The 18800-nt window shown below is 39.2% G+C and overlaps 1 protein-coding gene across 3 annotated transcripts in view; it reads left to right on the forward strand.

Moving 5' to 3' along the window:
• Nucleotides 1–18787, forward strand: part of ENTPD5 (ectonucleoside triphosphate diphosphohydrolase 5 (inactive)) — a 39790-nt gene extending 21003 nt beyond the window's left edge. For 2 of the 3 annotated variants that reach the window (XM_036734308.1, XM_036734310.1), the window contains exons 2-14: nt 3377–3601; nt 4216–4295; nt 5733–5876; nt 6345–6420; nt 6679–6714; nt 7114–7202; nt 7533–7612; nt 8409–8470; nt 9604–9705; nt 10775–10915; nt 11143–11199; nt 12133–12248; nt 13516–14051. In XM_036734308.1, coding sequence (XP_036590203.1) covers nt 3391–3601; nt 4216–4295; nt 5733–5876; nt 6345–6420; nt 6679–6714; nt 7114–7202; nt 7533–7612; nt 8409–8470; nt 9604–9705; nt 10775–10915; nt 11143–11199; nt 12133–12248; nt 13516–13602 — 1281 coding nt within the window. In that variant the 5' untranslated portion in view covers nt 3377–3390 and the 3' untranslated portion in view covers nt 13603–14051. Of the gene's footprint in view, nt 1–3376; nt 3602–4215; nt 4296–5732; nt 5877–6344; nt 6421–6678; nt 6715–7113; nt 7203–7532; nt 7613–8408; nt 8471–9603; nt 9706–10774; nt 10916–11142; nt 11200–12132; nt 12249–13515 lie in introns of all 3 variants that reach the window. The other variant, XM_036734309.1, reaches the window with a different exon arrangement.
• The last annotated feature ends 13 nt before the right edge of the window (nt 18788–18800 follow it).

The following is an 18800-nucleotide window of genomic DNA, read 5'->3' on the forward strand; positions in this document are numbered from 1 at the left end:
TGGTGCTTACAAAATTTTTAACAAATACATTAATTCAAATTAATTGTTACTGTCAACAGTACTATATGACTACCAGAAAATCATAATTATGTTTGGAATAGATAAAGTTCAGCGTTTAATTATCTCCTGTAAGCAGATGTTTCATGATCAAGTCATCACCTCAGCTTATTATTAGGATTGACGTTTGATGGAGCATGCCTTTCCTTGACATTTTTGTAATAAGTATTTAAATGTCATAGATGGTTAATCTGTCATTCTCTGAGGTGGGGGGGGGCAGGGAATCAGCTCATAATACTACCAAATGGGTAGAAAATTCTATGAGTTACTTAGTTACATGAGTTTCTTCTCTAAAGATCAGTAAACTTTTCAAAGCACTCCCCAGTAGCTATTTATTCTTTAAAATAAAACAGCATTGGAGAATGGAGTTTAGGATATAGAGCAAGAAAAGAGAAGGGACATGGAAATTCTGTCACAAAAGTTCCTCACTTTTGCTAGCTGTGTTGTTTGATTTTAAACTGAACACCTGGTGAATGACTGTGCAATTTTCATTACTTGATACCTGATACCTGGAATGCATTTGCTTTTATTGGAGCATTTTGAGAACGAAAGGAAATGTTTGTTTAAAGCCAGAAAGGCTTTTCAGAAGCCAGAATGAGCTGCAAACATGACTGATACCTTATGAAGAATGGGTGTGTGCACTAATTTTCCCTCTTCACATCCAAGCACCCCCAGGGTGCTTAAAAAATGTTGGTTGAGTAGGTGAATGGAAGACGCCCGGTGGCTTTTTTTTAAACCTATTTTCTAAGAGGAGAAAAGTGACTCAATTTAATCATTTTGGCAGTCACTGACTAAGGCCCAAGTTGATGAAAAATCAGATATAAAATAAACCTAATAGACTCTGAAAATGAAATTTCTGTTTTCAGCCGTTTCTCAGTTTGAACAATCAAAGGAAAAAGGGAGTTGGGAATGATAAGAGAGTGAAGAAACAAAACATGGATGGAAGAGGGAGAGGAGTTAAATGTTAGATGTTCAGCATCTCCTGTTATCAGTATTTCCAAGCTGCTAATAGATTTCAGTTGCATATTTCCTAAGAGGAAATTTTCTTTATAAAAGTGAACTGTGGCCCTTATTCATGATTTCGTGATAGAAATCCATAATAGAAGTCATAGATTTCTTGGTTTACATCAATGATTTTCAATCCCTGGTGAAGGGTTTAGATACCTCAAAATACCTCCACTTATCAAGTGTGATGTGAATTAAATTCAAAAACAAAATTTCCTTTAACTCAATTCAGTTTTAAAAATATGCAGAAACCATGGTGTGCATAAATTTTAAGTTGGGAATATTAAAAAACTAATATTAAATATAAAAAGTAGGGTGTCAAACTTCAAAAAAGGTTGAAAAATCAGTGGGCTAGACTCAGATTGTATATCGTAGTAATAGCCGTAGTAGAAAGAAAAGAGATCTGTGTAGCAGAAAATATGGAATTGGAATTCAAATCATAACCTTGATTCTCACAGGAGAGAAATATAAAAAGCAATTTGTACATTAAACCAGAATCAGGTGCTGTGACAGTGTATTACTAGTAGAATAAACGTGTAAATAACAAGAGTGGAATCCTTAAGTCTTAAATAAGAAATCTGACTTTCATCAACTGTACTAGGCGTAAAGATCACCAATAATAGGCCCCATCCTCCTTTAGAGACTGAATAAATGACATACTAAATCTTGCAATGGGGCAGCTAGGTGACAGTGGATACAAGCCGTGAGTCAGAAAGACTCGTTTTCATGAGTTCAAATCTAGCCTTGGATACTGGTTGTGTGACCCTGGGCAAGTCATTTAACCCTGTTTGCCTCAGTTTCCTCATCTGTAAAATGAACTGGAGAAGTAAATGGCAAAACATTCCAGTATCTTTGCCAAGAAAACCCCACTGGGCTCACAAAAAGTCAGACCTGACTAAAAACTACTGAAAAACAAAAAACAAAAACGATCTTGCAGCAAACAAGCTATAACACCTCACTTGAAAAGTTGTGGGTCCTTTGATACTCGCTTATTGTATTCAGTCCTACCAATAAGAAAAATTACTAGTAAATTCCCAGGTAGAACAGATTACATTATTCCAAGAACTATGACAAAGTTTTAACCCCACGTTTCAAAGATGCAAATTCAATGTCCTAGCTTCCTTCCAGATCTGTGTTCTACATGTCAAAAGATATATTCATGGTATCATCAGGGTGGTAGTACAGTAATAGTGTGACTAGCTAATACTGTGTGACTAACAATATTTTGTGATTCTGTGATCCACCTTATGCTATATCTTTCTGGAGCTGTAATTATAGCAAAATGACCCTATGTCATATCACTCCAGGATTTTGGCAGCATTTTCATCCAGTCAGGCATTGTGCTGTATGCTCAGGATACAGATTAAAAAAAGGAAACCATCCCTACCCCCAAGGAGCTTGCTTTCTAACACAATGGAAACAAATACAGAAACAATGAATAAAAAATAAATATTTCTGAGAATATTAACAAGTTATTTTTAAAACATAGTCTTTTGCCTTCTGGAAAAACACATGAAAAGCTAGAGGGAGCTTTTAGTCAGTGATGAACTGAGGCAGTGTGAATCATGGAAAGTGTGCCTGACAGGAATCCAGGTAGTTGTCTTTCAGCCTTGAATTTGTCACCTACTTGTTGAGGGTGCTTTTGGCATAGCAATAAATCTGCATCTGTTTACCCATCTGTAAAATAATGCCTCCTTGGCTACTGGTAAAAATAAAATGAAGTATATTATGTCAAAGTGCTTTGGAAATTATAAAAGTATGTGCAAATGTAGGTTGTTTTTATGCTAAACATAGGCAGTCTCTGATTCCGGGTCAATACAGTGTGATGGCCCTATTTTAAGATCATTGAAAGTCAAATGAGTTTACCATTGAAAAATTAAACATTTATCTCTACCAACCCACAAGAAGTCCAATTTAAAAATTCATTTGGGATCATAAAAAGAAATAATAAAAGTTATTGCCAGAATGCCAAGTACAACTCTACTTGACCCAGGAAGAAAAGAGCATGGTAGCAGAGACAACCTCCAATTAAAACCAAAAAAGGAAGCAATTTAAGCTTCCTTTCCCTTTCAGAATCAGCTGTCATTAAGGAAAGGTACAAAAGCCTTCACTGGCCCTAGTCCAGCTTGCTCTGCCAGTTATTAGAATCTGAGAAGTATAAGCTGTACTCCTTCCTCCAGCCACACCTTAGGTACCAAAGGCAGGGCTTCTATTATGGGCTTGCTTTTTCTGCACAGCTATAAAAAATAAGGTTAACTGCTAACCATGTATATCTTTGTCCCTATGATTTGCTGAAGGTCTCTTTTCCATCTAGATCCTGAAGAGAAAATGGCCACGTCCCTGATTGCAGCCTTTTCCGTATTAGTTTCCTGTGTTTGCGGCACTATCTTCCACAGAGACCAGACTTGGTTTGAAGGTGTCTTTTTGTCCTCCATGTGTCCCCTCGACGTTGGCATGGACACCATGTATGGTATCATGTTTGATGCAGGAAGCACTGGAACTCGAATTCATGTTTACACCTTTGTGCAGAAAATATCAGGTGAGTGGAGCTACTGTCTGCTGAAAGAGTCTATAAATCTAGATTGGCATTGCTCTTGCCAGGAATTTAAATTAAGGTATGAATGAGACTTAATTATATCTTACGGCTACTGCAGGATGGTATCTTCAGGGAATGTTTTAGATTATAGCTCTATATCTAGTGCTAATTTCATTGTGATATTCAGAGGGAGAGAGCTGGACCACCTGAATCTGAAACATGTCCAGAAAGCACAGTTATAATCTGGTGGTCCCTTCACTGGAAGCATATTACACTCCAGGGCTCATAGTATCTAGAAGGAAATGCTTTGTCTTAAAGCTTAAGGATTTCTTCTGAGTAGTCATGCTATTACTGTACTACCACCCTGAGGGAAGTAGGTTATACTGTTACATTTGAAATGGGAGCCTAGTGCTTAATGAGAGAAATAGAAGCTGGAGAAGCCAGTTGAGGGAATGACAGGTTAGTCAGAGGCTAGTCAGGATGATTGTAAGAAGGGAGAGAGAGTCTCTGAAAATGGGTGGGAAGGTGAGATTATACGATGGTCCACAAACTGAACCGAAGGAGGCATTCATTTCTTTTGGGATCAACCATGTCTCACCTAATTTGTGTTTTTATAGAACATCTTCCAACACTGGAAGGGGAAGTCTTTGAGTCAGTGAAGCCAGGCCTTTCTGCCTTTGCAGATCAACCAAAGCAGGTGAGGCCTTTTTCCCTGAATATGTGGAGTCTGAATTCTTCCCAGCTTTACAACCACCACTGCTGCTTTAATATTTCCTGCTATTCGTTGCTGAGATTGGATCCCACATATACTTGGTTTTCATTTCTCACTTAATCTCTTAGGATGTTATTTCCCCACTGCAAATTCCATAGGATTTAGGCACGGTTTACATGAGAGGCTAGGGGGAAAAAGTCCTCTGAAAGTCAAAGCTGCTTCCTATATTACTACTATTTGATATATTAAGATCAAAGTCACTGATTTAATTTTAGTAGCTAAAAATAGACATACTTATCAAAGACATAAAGACGTGTTTAAACATGGATTACCATGCAACCTAAAGTAAATGAAGCTCAACTGAATCAACAAAATGTTAGAGCTTGAAGAGCCCATGAAGACCAGCTCGTCCAACTCTTTCATTTTATGAATGAGGAAACTAAAGGCCAAAAAAGTGAAACCACTTACCCCCAGTCACTGAGCTGGTTAATGGCAGAGCAAGGGTGAGAATTCAGATCTCCTGACTGACTGTTCCCATCTAGTGTTAACCCATTGATCCCCCTGAACCATGGAAGGAGCTGGGGCGGGGGGGGAATAGAGAAGTTTGCGTTGGTTACATTTTCATATTTGAAGGCAGGGACACAAGTGTCAGGGTCTGCACTGAAATCAAGTACAGCAAGACAAGAGTTAAAGTTTTAGTAGTAGAAATAAACATTTAAGTAGCCTCCAAATGCCATGTAAAGAAAAATCTAATATTAAAGATCTTTGAATTTGGAGAAGTCATATCTCAGATGACAAGCTTAGGGCAGAAGTTCACTTTTCATGGTTCAGTTGAAATAATACTGGACTCAGGTCCCTGTTTCAGCTCTACCACTCTCTTATCTCCATGACTTAACCTCTCTGGTCCAAAGTTTCATAATCTGTAAAACAGAAGAGTGGACCGAAATAGATTTATTTCTTAGGTCCTTCCCTTTGTGGTTCTGAGTAAGAAGAGTCTACTTTTTCTAGTTCACTGTCGTCAAGAAGAGGTAGCCAGAGTCAAAGGAAGGTGTTTGGGAAAAATGTGTGGACCAGCAATGCTGAACTAGAGAAGGTACCAGAAAATTAGGATGTATTGAAAGCCACTATGTCAGAAGTGATCTTAGTAGCAGAAAAACAGATTCATGTTGTTGCTAATAATAACAAAAGTAATGATGATAATGGAGGTTGGTTAAAGTATAGCACCCTGGCAGAGTATAGGAGCTTTATTTTCCTTTTGTGTTCTCCCTCTCAAAGTGGTCCCAGTTCTGCATTTCGTTCTACTTCTTTAGCCCATATTCTCAAACCAGAGCCGTATCGGTGCCCCAACTCTAGTGCCTAGAGAAGAAGCCAGTCCCAGCCAATCCATCTGCACATTCTGTTGACTGAGTTTCTCTTTTGCAGGGTGCTGAGACTGTTCAAAGACTCTTAGAGATAGCCAAAGAATCCGTCCCCCGGAGTCACTGGAGGAGGACCCCAGTGGTGTTAAAAGCTACCGCAGGCCTTCGTCTCCTGCCTGATCACAAGGCCCAGGCTCTGCTCTGGGAAGTAATTTCTGAAACCCTTTTTTCTTAAGCAATTGTTTTCCCTCCATGTTATGTTTTCTTTATTGTTTTATTGTTGCTCTTTTTGCAATACGTTTGCAAACAAACTTGACAATCTTTCCATTGTTCAATTCTGTACTTGTTAATAGTACTTAATACTTCAGGAATCTCTAAATTTGTTACTGTGAGTACTTGCTCCTCCATTGATATAGATTGCAGTACCTCTATAGACTAGTCAATGATCAAGCCTCTAAACAGTACAGTCTGTCTCAGATTATAAAGGACCTTCATGAAATGGGCCTTTTTTTCACCCAAGGAGATGGTGTTGGTTTATCTAGCTCATCCTCCTGGGGAGAATAAGTCTCATTAAATTGGAAAAATAGAGGGGGTATTTTTCTGAGCCTATTAATAATACACATGATAAGGGGATCGGTTTAACTGGTTCAGGAAATACAAATTACTGTCCTCCTAGGTAAAGGAGATCTTCAAAAAATCACCTTTCCTGGTCCCAGAAGACAGTGTTAGCATCATGGATGGAGCCTATGAAGGTGCGGAGAAGTGTGGGTGCATATTCTAGGAAAAGAGAAAAGAATATGATTGGAAAGAAGAGCGATAGGGATTTAATAGAGGAGAAAATGAGTTAATTGGAAAAACTTGAAAAAATGGAATATAGGGAAGGGGAAATGGGGGAGAGTGGGAGGTGAGGTATGTGGTTCGGAAAGTGAAATTGGCATAGAAATGGTAGTGGTAGGGAAAGGGGGAAAATAAAATGTGTTCTAGAGTCTAATCATCTTGTTTTGTTTTAGGAATATTAGCCTGGGTCACTGTGAATTTTCTGACAGGTAATAAGTTCCACAGCTCACCCTAAGGTTCCAACTGGTTTCCCACCTTGGTTCCCACCAATCTGGTCGCAGGTGAAAGCTACTTCCTTTGTCTTGTCTGCATTTGCAGTCTACAGATTAGTGTCAGTGATGGTTTTGACAAGAAACCCCCTTTTTTCCCCTATGCTTAATTACTGTTTTCTATCTACATCACGCACTAAAATATAGGTATTTTTCCATTACTACTTCCAAGGTTCCATACTTCCTTATCAAGAGAGCAGGTTTTAGTACCAAGAAGAGAAGGTTCATTAGTTAATTAACTATACAAGTGCTTGTCAGATAGAGAAAGCAGGATGGAAGATGCAAGCAGTTTTAGGGGCCAGCTGGGATTAGTTGTTCAGAGTAAGTTGTCATCCGCAGGTCAACTATATGGTCAAAACCCAAAGACTGTTGGGACTCTGGACTTGGGAGGTGCTTCCACCCAAATCACATTCCTGCCTCAACTTAAGGTGAGTAGCTTTTATTATGGCTCTTTTTTATTAGCACCTCTTATAGATTTGCTTTGGGATCAAGTAGGTAAAGGCCTGTTCTTAGCAGCTTAACTTTCAGGTGTCCCTAACTCAGAAGAAGGTGGGTCCCTAGAGGAACTGATTGAGTTAGACCTGGATGAGCTTGCCATAATCACAGTCCCTCTTCAGGACATTTAGCTGCTCTCATGCCTTCATCATAGAATACATAGTTTAACCTGTGACTGCCGTCTGATTGGAGGGAGAAAGTTAGTGACCCTACTTAGTCAATACTGAACAATGATTTTTTTTTTTTACTTTTTTGATTTGTAGAAAACCCTGGAACAAACCCCCAGTGACTATCTCACATCCTTTGAGATGTTCAACAGCACGTATGAGCTCTACACACATAGGTGAAGAAGGTGACAGGGTAGAATAGTTATATGTATCTCACATTTGTATAATGTCCTTAAATTTTCAAAATGCTTTCATATCTATTATTTCATTTGATCAGCTTCAAGACATGTGTTGGTGGGTTTTTTCCTTTATTCATTCTCTCCTTGCTTGATGTATTGTGAGGTCTTCATACAGCCTATGAGCTGTAATTCAAGAAGCTTCTTAGCAAAACCAGAGGGTCCTAAGAGGATAATTGTTTCTTGTCCTCATGCATACATAACAGTGTGTGTATCTGGGAAGAAATAAAGTTTTTAGAGAATGATATTTCCAGTATTTACAGCCCAGTAGTATGAGCTGGCCATCCAGTAAAGCATTCAACTTGGTTAAGAAACTGGAATTATAGGACGTAGTAAGGTAAGAGCTAAAATAATAAAAAAAAATTCTGAGTCATAAATGAGATTTGAAGAATCATTATCATCTTTTGACTGGCATATGAATGGTATTTTTAAGAGAAAGAAAAAAAAGAAAAGTTCTTGCTGCATATCCCTAAGTACGAATCACACAGGAACTCTCATCCTATGTCACCATCACTGGCTAACTGTCTCAAAGACTGATTGTCCAGAAATGATCCATCGGCCACAGAAACCAAACTTCTCTCTTTTTCCGAAAGGAAAGATCCAGAAAACATGTTGACAGGGAAGAATACCTTCTTCTCTTTGTTATATAGTGTGAGAGAAAACAGTTCTGCAGAGAGAGACACAGGACAATACAGAGAAGAAATTGTTTCATCTTTCATTTTCATTTCTTTGGCAGTTACTTAGGATTTGGACTAAAAGCTGCTAGACTTGCAACCTTGGGAGCCCTGGACACGGAAGGTTTGATTTGATCCCATTGCTGTGTTGGGGCTGGTTTAGAATGATACACATTTAACTTCCTTGATATTGGCCCTCCCCTATCTTGGCAATCGTCTGTCCCAAATGGATAATGTTGGGTTGGCATTTGAAAGTCTGTGTAGAATACATCGTATACTATTGCCCTGACTGGTGCTGTTTCACAATAGTCATTAATATAATTAAACCCAGTTATAATGTCTTAAAGTCCTAGTTTAATATTGTTTGACTGTTGCCCAAGATAAAAATCAGATGAGTGGTGAATGTACAACTTGGCTTTGCCTAATATCATGGTTTGATGGAAATAATTAACAACAAATAGGTGAGGTTTTCTTATGCGTACATAGTAAAACTAGGGGCTGATTTGTGATGGAGGAAAGGTAGAAAGATTGGAGAATGAATGGGTGGTGCTTTGTATATGGAATTCATCAAAGCTTTTAGCAGGGAAAGAATAAGCGTTTATATAGCACTTACTGCGAGCCGGACACCTTACATGCTTTACAGTCATCATCTCATTTGATCCTCACAACAACCCTGGGCGAGGTAGGTGTTGTTATGACACCTTTTATAGATGAGGAAACTGAGGCAGATAGAGGTTAAGGGATGTCCTCAGGGTCACGTTGTTGTCCATGTGCTCCAAGAGGACCCAAATGACATCACAATGCTGAGATCGATGTACGGTGTGTCCAGCTGTGGCTGATCATACCAATACAAACTCAGAAAGTTCTGCCGTAGGTTGGACACAAGTAGTAAAATGTTGTGGGTGATGCCTTTCAACTGCAGCATAAATTGGATTTAAGTGAGGCAGAGGGGCATGAAATTGTCAGCCCCCAGGGCCACATAGTTAATAAGTATCTGAGGCCAGAGTTGAACACAGATCTTTTTGCGTCCAGGCCTTGTGTTCTACCCACTGTACCACTAGCTGCCACGGTCCTTTGTTAATTTAACTCAGAAATACTTAGTTCCTTCAGAGAGTCTTAAAAGACTCAGCCATACTGAATCTGATTCTCTTGAAACAGGACTTATCTTGCAACCACTTTTTGTTAAACCTGATGGCCGTTCGCCGTCCCATCTTTTCCTGTCCTGTCTCACTCAGAACTCCTTTGGTTTCCTTTTAGCCACTGATGGACAGACGTTCCGAAGTTCCTGTCTACCCAGGTGGCTGGAGGCCGAATGGGATTTTGGGGGAGTGAAATATAAATATGGTGGCAGACGAGAAGGTGAGCATGGCTTTTGTGTTAAGCCATCCAGGACTTAGATTTGTCTTTCCTATAAGAACCAATCTCCCGTCCTGTAGAGAGACATGTTAAAGCAGAGGACCTCACTCTAGACACATCTTGGTGTGCCTAACCCGTGGCCTCATTCTGTGGCCCATTCTATTTCTAGGGCCAAGTGTTCTATATCTCTCAGGGATGGTGTCATCGCAAGGTCTCTGCGCTCAGCAAAATGAAACCTTACTATTGCCTCCTGATGCAGTCAGTGCTGAACTACATAAATCATGGTCGCATGTCAGATTGAAAGCGTAGGAAGGATGATTCATATTAAGTGTTTTCTTAGAGCTGGGGCTTAAAGTTAATTGAATACCTGGAATGAGCAACAGTCAAGACCTTGGATCTATCAAAGAAGAGTTACAGATCTTCTAGTTTTAAGGGTGACAGGATTCAGTGGGGAAGTACTCTGAGTACTTAAGTATAAATACTATGAAATATGGTTCTAGAAACAACAGTTGGAATTTAGTTGTGTCTGTTCCACAGTTCTGGATTATGGAACAAGCACGTACCATAAAGAACCTTTCTTTGGAAGGCAGCTCCAAAATCCCCTTGCACTCTCTGCTGTGACAAAATGGGACTATTTACTGTTCCCCCAAACATAGCCCACACTTCACTGCCTCTACGTCTTTGCTGTTACCTTTTCCCTTGACATTTCTTTCAAATGCCACCACCTTCTGGAAACATTTCCCGATTCCTCCTCCATCATACCTGTCTGAAAGTACTTTCCTATTCTGCCTTGTAGTTATTCCTCCTTACTGGATTATAAGCTCCTTGAGAGCAGGAACTCTCTTACTCATCTTCTCATCCTTGGAACCTCCCAGCACAGCACCTTGTATGCAGACATTGAATAGACTGATGGATGTCAAATTGGACTTTGGCTGCCCTGCTGTCATCTTCCACCTTCTTTCTGCTTGTCTTGACTGCTTCCTCCCCATCAGCTTCTGCAGATCTCTCTACGCTAATGTCCCTTCTTCATCATCTCTCTAAGCTTACTCCTTTGTGTCTTTTATCTTGGCAGGGGAGACAGGGTTTGAGGCCTGCTATTCTGAAGTGCTTCAGGTGGTTCAAGGAAAACTTCACCAGCCAGATGAGATCCGCAAAAGCTCCTTCTATGCCTTTTCTTATTATTATGATAGAGCTGTTGACACAGGCATGATTGGTAAGTCCATTCAAAATATTACCCCTGAGAGAAGATTGTGGGGAGGCAAGGAGAAAGAGAGAAATTCTTCCCAATGCTTTTGTCAGGGTATGCGTGTTTCATTTTTCTCACGCTGACCACTTGACTACATATGGGAGCATGATCAGAAGACCTTTGGGAGCCTCACAGGAGCCTATGCCAATATAGGAAGTCTCTTTGTCCTCAATTACATTTCTCTTCCATTTCAGATTATGAAAAGGGAGGCATTTTAAAAGTGAAAGACTTTGAAAAAAAAGCCAGGGAAGGTAAGTGTCATCATAGGACACCTTAAACAAACCTTAGAGAAAAGACAAACCCAGTTCCCAAATATTATAGAGCATTTCAGCTCTTTTTTCACCAGAAGACTGATTTTCTCTTTGTATATGAGTTTTTTCAAAGGTTTATAAGACATTTATAAGCTGCAAGGAAATCTGGGGAAACATGATTTTGTGGAAGAAAAACATTTTTAGTCATCTGTGCTGCCTTGGGCACGTTGCTTAACCTCCTTCCTTCATGTGTCAGAGGGAGGAGGCCGAGCTGGATGATCTACCAGGTCCCTTCTAGCTCTAAAATGTTGGGCCCACAATCTACTAAAAAAAACTCTTAACCCTTCTTGTGAGGAATGTCAGTGTTGTTATTGTACCACCATGCTTGATACTAAACATGGGCCTTGTCATGCCAGGCTCCTTCTTAACAACTAAAAATATCCATCCTCTTCAAATGGTTCCAAAATAGAACCTTTAAGAAGCTGCCTGGTTGTTTGCGCCAGAAGCCAACCAGCATTAGTAACAAACGAGGAACTTAGAACTAAGTCTGCGAGATGCATCAAACTAGGATCTATGGGGGATAGGGTATAGTGGTGTGATTAACAGCAGATAGGCCTGGTTCACTGAGATGTCACAGGTTTGCTCAGTCAATCAGGATAGAATTCTAGCTGAGCAGGAGGAGATTCCAGTTTCAGTGAATTTTGATTTTATATGGGAGGGGGAGGTTGGGGGAGGGGAGTGACCCTTTGAATGTGGGTTTTATGGAATATGTAGAACTCCCATCTTTGCTTTAATTTCAAGTGAAGCATTAAGAAGTTTCATTAGGAGCGCTTTGCTAAATGCAATAAAAACGTACCCTTGCAATGTTAAAAGCGAACTTACATTGCCTATCAACTAGTCTAGTAATATTAATAGCCCCCTTTTTCTTGCTAGTGTGTGATAACCAGGAACACTTTATCTCGGGCAGTCCATTCCTGTGTATGGATCTCAGTTACATAACAGCCTTATTAAAAGATGGCTTTGGCTTCATGGACAGCACTGTCTTACAGGTGAGAGCCCCCCAGATGGCGAAGGACTAGTAGAGAGAAGTAGGGAGCCAAAAACTTTCTGGTAGTCAGAACTGGCCACAGGTAAGCTGTGTATCAGCTTAAATGATCTCTTCCATGCTCTCAGTCTCCCCTTTGCTCCCCGCCTTTCCTCCCGTGAATGCCCCAGCTGCCGACTCACTAAGAGTGCCATATCTATTGTGTCATGGAATAAAGTTAATATAATTATTCATACTAAAGTTCTAGTGACTTAATGTGTTTCCCTTTAAGGAGTTAGTTGCATTTGATATGCTTAACACAAATTTAATACTTAAATTAACAAAAGTTCTTTAATGGTGAAATTTCAGGCATCTGTAAGGATATTTTGGAGAAGGGGTCCTCTCCTGGACTCTTTAAATCATGTCATATAAGTAACAACAAGAACATACGACTGGTTCTCTAATAGGAATGTTATCATGGCCAATAGCATTTGAGCCCGACTACACATACGTCAGATCTTTCTACTTTATCCCACGACTGTCTCAATAAAGAGAGACAACTGTAGCATAGCAGAGTTAGAAAACCCGGGTTTGGGTTCCAGCGATTAATTTTTCAGCAATAGCATCTGAGGAAGATCATCTACTAAGGGGTTTAAATTTGTATCATTACAGGAAGTACCCACGCTGACAAAACCCTTAAACTATTGAACTGTTAATAACTAATACATTAATTATTTTCATAAGTAAGAACATAGTATTAATATTAATGGATCATTAATATAAGAACTTTACCCATTCCTACCTGTGCTGGGATCCATTTTTCTTTACAGATTATACTATGGGCAGAATTTGGACTGGGTACAATGAATACTTATTCCCAGAGGCCATTTTAATTCTGAAACAGCCCCTAGGGTATAAATCCAAGCCAATTGTAGATAATCTCATTACAGGATGACTCGAGGGGCTGGTTGGTTTTAGGACCTCTCTGGAGTTTTGGGGCTATTCCAGGTTTGCCTTTTATGGATTCCAAAAAGAACCACAGCCCTGCCTTTACTAAGAAGTGAATTCAAACCCTAGGACAGCCTCAGAATTGGCATCTGTATATCACTAGGACAGCCTCAGAAACAAAGCAGTTTCTAAAGGTAGAGAGACAGTGGCTATTTGTTCTGGCTTTCAGCATACTATAATTCAACTGGATTTCCTTAGCTGAGAATTAGCACTTTACTTAAGTGTTAAATTTACCAATTGAAAATGAGGGGAAAATGCTTAGATTTTTTTTCTTCTTTCCACAGCTCACAAAGAAAGTGAATAACATAGAGACTGGCTGGTCCCTGGGTGCTACCTTTCATCTACTACAGTCTCTGGACCTTTCCCACTGAGGCCCAGTACTGCCTACAGGGTCTACAAATGCCAATCAGTGACCTTTACAGGAGGATTGATGGCCCATTCATGTTGCTCAATGAGTCTAGAATACCATGGACCAAAGCCAAGCAGCCACCTCCATGAGGAGCTAGCGAAATTAGTAGATGAGATTTGACCTGGATCCTTATGATTTGTTTAATTAATTATACACATTTAATGTGAGCTGTCACCTGACCTCTCTGATTGTTTGGAGCCATTACCAGAGTCTTAAGCATTTGAACCTCTTTCTGTGTTGTGAAAAGCCCCATCAGACAAAAAAGGTAGATTAGGAATTTTACCCTTGGGTTGGGATCCCAGGAACAAACCCTAAGAGTCAACTCTGCATCCCTAGCACTAGTCTTCAGAATCAAATTCTGGAGAACCGTGTGGGACCAAAGAAAACTAAAAGAAAAACCAACCTTTGGAATTCTCGTCTTTATTGAAAAGCTCCAATTATTCTGTATGTTAAAATGATTTATTTATAATCCCATAACATGTTTAACAACAATTGGGGGGTTTTGGTTTGTTTTGTTTTTGCTTGGGGGGGAGTGGGGTAGAACCTTAGGCCTTTAAAAAAAAATCTCTTTACCATCATATCTGAAATCATGTATAGTCCTGACCATTATAACTCTGGTCAGTAACCTCTATCCAAGCAGAGTACTTTGGGTTGGCCATTCTGAATCTTAGTGAGGAGAATGGGGAATTCCTGTGATAAAACAGTCTCATGGGCAGTCTCATGATTTTCTCCAGTACATGCAAAGTGCAATATTTAGGAACACAGAAATTATCTTCCCTCTGGCTGAGCCCATCCACCTGATTATTCATGGATGCTGATTGTTCGTTCCAAAGAAAAGCTTAGCGGTGCACCAAGGATAGATTGTTCTTTTGTCTCATCACATCTTTTAAGCTAGGGTACTTCCTAATGGCTATATTTGGTCCATCCAACATAATATTTTGTTGGCAACAGCAGTCTTGAGGGACATGCTGTCAGACGTCATTCTCTTCCTTAAAGTTAATCTTGAAGACTAGGGATGCTTCAGTTACTCTTAGTAGATATTTATGGCTCTTATGATGCACACGTTGGAGCAAACCTTTTTTTGGGGGGGGGCATTCTTTTTTTTTTTTGAGATTTTTTATTTTTAGTTTACAAACACTCGGTTCTACATAATTTTGAGTTCCAGATTTTCTTCCCCCTCCCCCTCTCCCTCCCCAAGACAGCATGGAATCCAATATATCTTCTACATTTAATTTTGCATTGAACTTATTTACACAATAGTCAAGTTGTAAAGAATTATGACCAATGGAATGAATCATGAGAAAGAAGAGACAGAACTAAAAAAAACCCCAAAAAACTAAAGAAAAAAAAACAGGGGAAAAAAAAAGGCAGGCATAAAGTGTGCCTCAATCTGCATTCAGACTCCATAGTTCTTTCTCTGGATGTAGATGACATTCTCCATCATGAGTCCTTTGGAGCTGTCTTTGCACCTTGTGTTGCTGAGAAGAGCAAAGTCTATCAGGGTTAGTCATCACAGTGGAGCAAACCTTTTTAAAAATCTGTATTTTCTATTTGGGGTAAGTAATGAGTCATAATCTCTCTCCTGTCTCAGCTCTAAAATTCTGATTCTATATGCTTGTTACCTAAACTTACCTCACAAAAGTTTTAAAAGATAGCACCCTATCCTAGTATTTCCATATATGGTGAACAAGCTTGTGTATTCACCTCATCCACAGCATTTCATAATTTTTATAGATTTTAATCATGTCTTCCAGTCTTTTAGTCTTTCACATGCCACTTATTTTGGTTGCTATTCTCCAGTTCTTCTATAGTTTTACCAGGTCTTTCTTGAGGCGGCAGCCAGAATTGCCTATGGTGTTACCAGAATGGATTTTCTAGTGGAAGGATAGGACAGTCTGTTGTTTGATTTTCAGTACCTTTATGAATGATTCTCGACATCGTTTGCCTTGTTGGCTACAGCAACACATTGGGGTCAGCATTCTCAGGGAGCAATCTTTATGGTCTCCCAAGTCATTACAGCCCACTTACGGGTAGTAATCCAGTCGCTAAGACTTCTTAATTTTTTGTATGTTTGAACTGTTTATCCAAAAGTGCACTACCTTATACTTGTCCACATTAAAACCTATCAGCTACATCTCTGTCCACTAATGTCTTCATGTATGATTAACAATAGCTACCTTTGTAAGGTCTGCAGACTGCTTCCCATATATTATCTCATTTGCTCTACAGTTGCTTCCTTTTCTTTTGCAAACTTAGAGATTACACTGTGTACTTCTCTGAATCACTTACAAAGATGCTAAAACCAATACTATCACCAATCCCTAATTCCTCCCCTTTTCTTTCTCCCCCCCCCCATTTCTGCATTTAGAAAAGTGCCCATTTTCTCTCTCTCTATTCCAATTTTCAAGTCAGAAAATCACTTCTAAATCTTAGAATGATTCGTTTGGCATGGAGCTTTGTCTAAGTCTTTTTGAAAGATGACTCAAATTCACTGGTTCCCCTTTATGTCTTGGTACTTGATGTATCTTTGAGGGGAGTTTTATTGTTCAGTCATTCAGTCATGTCTGACTCTTCATGACCTCCTGCACCATACTCTTCATGAGGTTTTCTTGGCAAAGATACTGGAGTGGTCATTTCCTTCTCCAGTGGATTAAGGCAAGCAGGGGTTAAGTGACTTACCCAAGGTCACACAGCTACTATGTATCTGAGGCTGGATTTGAATTCAGGAGTTCTTGACTCCAAGCCCAGCACTCTATCCACTAAAGCCATTTAGCTGCCATTGAGGGGGATAAATGAGCAAATAAAGGGGAACCCATGGGTACAATCTGTTAGATTTAACATGACTTCTTTCCATAGAAACCAAGTTGCCTTCCCCCTCAATTCATTCTGTTTAGTGATCCATCCTTTACCAATTTCCCCAGGGTAGAAGTGAGTCTCACTGGTCTTCCTTATGTTCTCTCTAGCATCCTTATGAACAGAGGTCACACTCTCAATCATCCAGTACAATGGCAGAAGTCGTCTGTAACAACAGATTACACATTTTGGCCAACATTGTCATTTTCAAAATTCAGAATGACGCCACCAGATCCCAGTGCTTCATACCTACATTGATTTTTGTCATTTTTAGAACATGCTGAGCTATAGAATCTAGCACACTTAACCTATTCATTTCAGAGAGCAGTTTAGGAGTAGCAATTTTCCTAATACCTCAAAAAAATTCAACCAGTCTTTCATCCATCCTCCCTCATCCAACAAGCATTTATTATACATCTGCTGTGTACTGCTGATGTAATGCATCAAGAAAGGTGCTAAGGGAGATATAAAGGTAAGAGAGTCTGTGCCCTTACAGAGCTTATATATAGTAGGGGTGATAAGATGTATATTAAAGTAAATATAGTGCAAATTAGAACATAATGAGTTTAGTGTGGAGGTGAAAGAATCTTTTTTTTTCATTCTATAGTGGTATACTCTTTAAGCCCTACAGTCATTAAGAGAGTCCCGTTGATTCTTACCTGGTTTCTTCCATTCATATATTTAAACAATTCCTTTTTTGCTCTTAGAAAACTATTCCCCAATCTCTTTTCTGGATCACCTAATTTTCTAATTATATCAGCTTTATAGGTGGTCCATTTTCACACTGGCTCTTCCCTTAAAAAACAATGCTAAGGGGCAGCTACATGGCACAGAGAGTAGAGCACCAGCCCTAGAGTCAGGAGGACCCAAGTTCAAATCCAGCCTCAGACACCTGACACACTTACTAGCTGTGTGACCTTGGGCAAGTCACTTAACCCCAATTGCCCTGCCTTCCCCCTTACAAAAAACAAAAAAAACCCGTAAAAATAAAAAATTCTCCTTTTTTTCCTTGCAACAACTCTCTACTGACTAATTTTGACCTTGGCACATTTTAGACCTCCTATAATGTTAATTAGGCATATGGTTCTGTTGCATGCATTACTAAAACACAACTAAAGCATTTTTCCAGGAATTTGTTTTCTGTATCTCTCATAATGGGCTTTTGGATAAAAGTAAATTGGTTTCATATCAGAACGTGGACTAAAGATTTGAATTTAAACCTAATGAAAGGCTTTCCTGTAAGATTGTTTTTGATGTTTCATTGATCTTTCCTCAAAGGCTAAGCTCATCCACTTAGCTTTTCACAAATATTGGTCATTTCAAAGAAAAATTTAGCACTTGCCAACATACCTTTCTCTTTTCTCTTAAAATCTTTTCATCAGACAATTTTACTATAACAGGCAAGATGACTTGGAGAGACAAAATGATGGTCCTTTAAAAATCTGAAGTGATGTGGCAACTTAGTCCTTTGACTCTCAAAATCTTGGATACTATCATTAGGTTTTAAAGTGATTACTTGACTCTCTGTCATGGTTTCCCAAAACACTTTGTGCCAGTCCTTCAATCAACCCTTTAAATGTCTTCAATCTATAAAGCTTGATAGAAAAGTTTTCTAATTCTAAGGAATTATGGCTACTAATTGGGTCTTGCTTTGAATAGCACCCCCTAGGAAAAAGAGAACTAAAGAACTACATCAGTTGCTTCCTTATAAATTCTTCAGTGATTTTAACCCTTGACTTGGGGTCTAAGCAGGGTGGAAGTAGTTACCTGGGCCTAGGGCTACAAAAGATGCATTTTTTTCATTCTTGCTATTCTCAGGAGCTTTAGACTCTAATACTTGCACATGAGATGCTGAGGGAGTGTTGTACGTCAACATGAGTGTAACTTTTGCTGCTAATCATAATTTCCTTTTGACCTGGTTCTAAGAGGTCCTCCAACCCGTGCAATGAGATTATTTATTGTTTTGATGTGGTTTCCCAGAGAGGGAACCATAAATAAAGCTGTAATTTGATGTGACGTGATAACCAACATTAACAAGAATTGGCTTTCTCTTTAGAAAGTTCAGCACAACCAGAGCAAAATTTAAAATAATTTATATGTAATTTTAATGTTAATTTTCAAATTCCTAATTTTATTAAAAATGTCAACTGGATGTATGCACTTCTCAACTCAAGCTGAAATATGGTGTGAAAAACAGAAATACTGCCCGTGGCTAATGATTATCAGAAAAAACAAAGCTACTTGGGCAGCACTCTGGTGTCTATTTTAATAATAAAAGGCTATTTTCCACCAGTCTTCATTTGATTT

This window comes from Trichosurus vulpecula, chromosome 8 (genome assembly GCF_011100635.1).
Source record: "Trichosurus vulpecula isolate mTriVul1 chromosome 8, mTriVul1.pri, whole genome shotgun sequence".
Taxonomy (NCBI): Eukaryota; Metazoa; Chordata; class Mammalia; order Diprotodontia; family Phalangeridae; genus Trichosurus; species Trichosurus vulpecula.